This window comes from Amphimedon queenslandica, unplaced genomic scaffold (assembly GCF_000090795.2).
Source record: "Amphimedon queenslandica unplaced genomic scaffold, v1.1 AMPQUscaffold_2887_Cont25113, whole genome shotgun sequence".
Classification (NCBI taxonomy): Eukaryota; Metazoa; Porifera; class Demospongiae; order Haplosclerida; family Niphatidae; genus Amphimedon; species Amphimedon queenslandica.
In genome coordinates, this window is record NW_003556780.1 from 1 (window position 1) to 1,346 (window position 1,346).

A 1,346-nucleotide genomic window follows, 5' to 3' on the forward strand; every position below is an offset into this window, starting at 1 on the left:
CATTCCACCTTTTAGCATTAACGTCACAATGTTTATCAATCACAAGATGATGTACAATGTCTACATTTCCTGATTCACATGCTTTGTGTAGTGGTCTGTCATTAAGATAATTGTCTTCAGCTTCAGTATTACATTGTGGATGATTAGTCAAAATTTTAACAATTTCAAAATGACCTTTTTCACATGCTAAATGTAATGGAGTTAAGCCATCCTTCCGCTTAGCATTAACATCACAGTGCTTATCAATCACAAGATGATGTACAATGTCTACATTCCCTGATTCACATGCTAAATGAAGTGGTCTACTTTGAAGATCACTTTCAGCTTCTATATTGCATTCAGGAGAACTGGTAAGAAATTGAACAGTTTCAAAATTACGATTTAAACATGCCAAATGTAATGGAGTTAAGCCATTTCTCCCTTTGGCATTAACATCACAGTGTTTATCAATCACAAGATGACGTACAATGTCTACATTCCCTGACTGACATGCTAAATGGAGTGGTCTATTTTGAAGATCACTTTCAGCTTCTATATTGCATTCAGGAGAACTGGTAAGAAATTGAACAGTTTCAAAATTACGATTTAAACATGCCAAATGTAATGGAGTTAAGCCATTTCTCCCTTTGGCATTAACATCACAGTGTTTATCAATCACAAGATGACGTACAATGTCTACATTCCCTGACTGACATGCTAAATGGAGTGGTCTACTTTGAAGATCACTTTCAGCTTCTATATTGCATTCAGGAGAACTGGTAAGAAATTGAACAGTTTCAATATTATTCTTAAAACATGCTAAATGTAATGGAGTTAAGCCATCCCTCCTTTTAGCATTAACATCACAGTGCTTATCAATCACAAGATGATGTACAATGTCTACATTCCCTGATTCACATGCTAAATGAAGTGGTCTATTTTGATCATTATCTTCAGCTTCTATATTGCATTCAGGAGAACTGGTAAGAAATTGAACAGTTTCAATATTATTCTTAAAACATGCCACATGTAATGGAGTTAAGCCATCCCTCCCTTTAGCATTAATACCACAGTCAGTAGATTCAATGAGATGCTTCACTATTTCTAAATGTTCTTTATCTGCTGCTGCTAGTAGAGGGTGTCTCTCATTATTACTATTAATGTTACAGTTTGGTTGTCCTGTTAAATACTCTACTACTGGTAAGTGATTATAAATACATGCCATATACAGTGGAGTATTGCCATACTTATCCTCTACATTAATATCATGATTGCATGATTCAACAAGATACTTGACAATATGTTCTTGCCCAAATTCCGCTGCAAAATGGAGGCTTGTTCTACCCCAAGAATCTTTTGTATAATAA

At 34.8% G+C, this 1,346-nt stretch overlaps 1 protein-coding gene across 1 annotated transcript; it reads right to left on the minus strand.

Moving 5' to 3' along the window:
* Positions 1-7: 7 nt before the first annotated feature.
* Positions 8-1,337, minus strand: LOC105316243 (putative ankyrin repeat protein RF_0381; the record flags this gene model as incomplete). The annotated part of the gene is made up of 1 exon (XM_020008337.1): positions 8-1,337. A coding segment is annotated over exon 1 (1,197 nt), but the record flags the coding sequence as incomplete, so codon positions are not given.
* Positions 1,338-1,346: the final 9 nt, after the last annotated feature.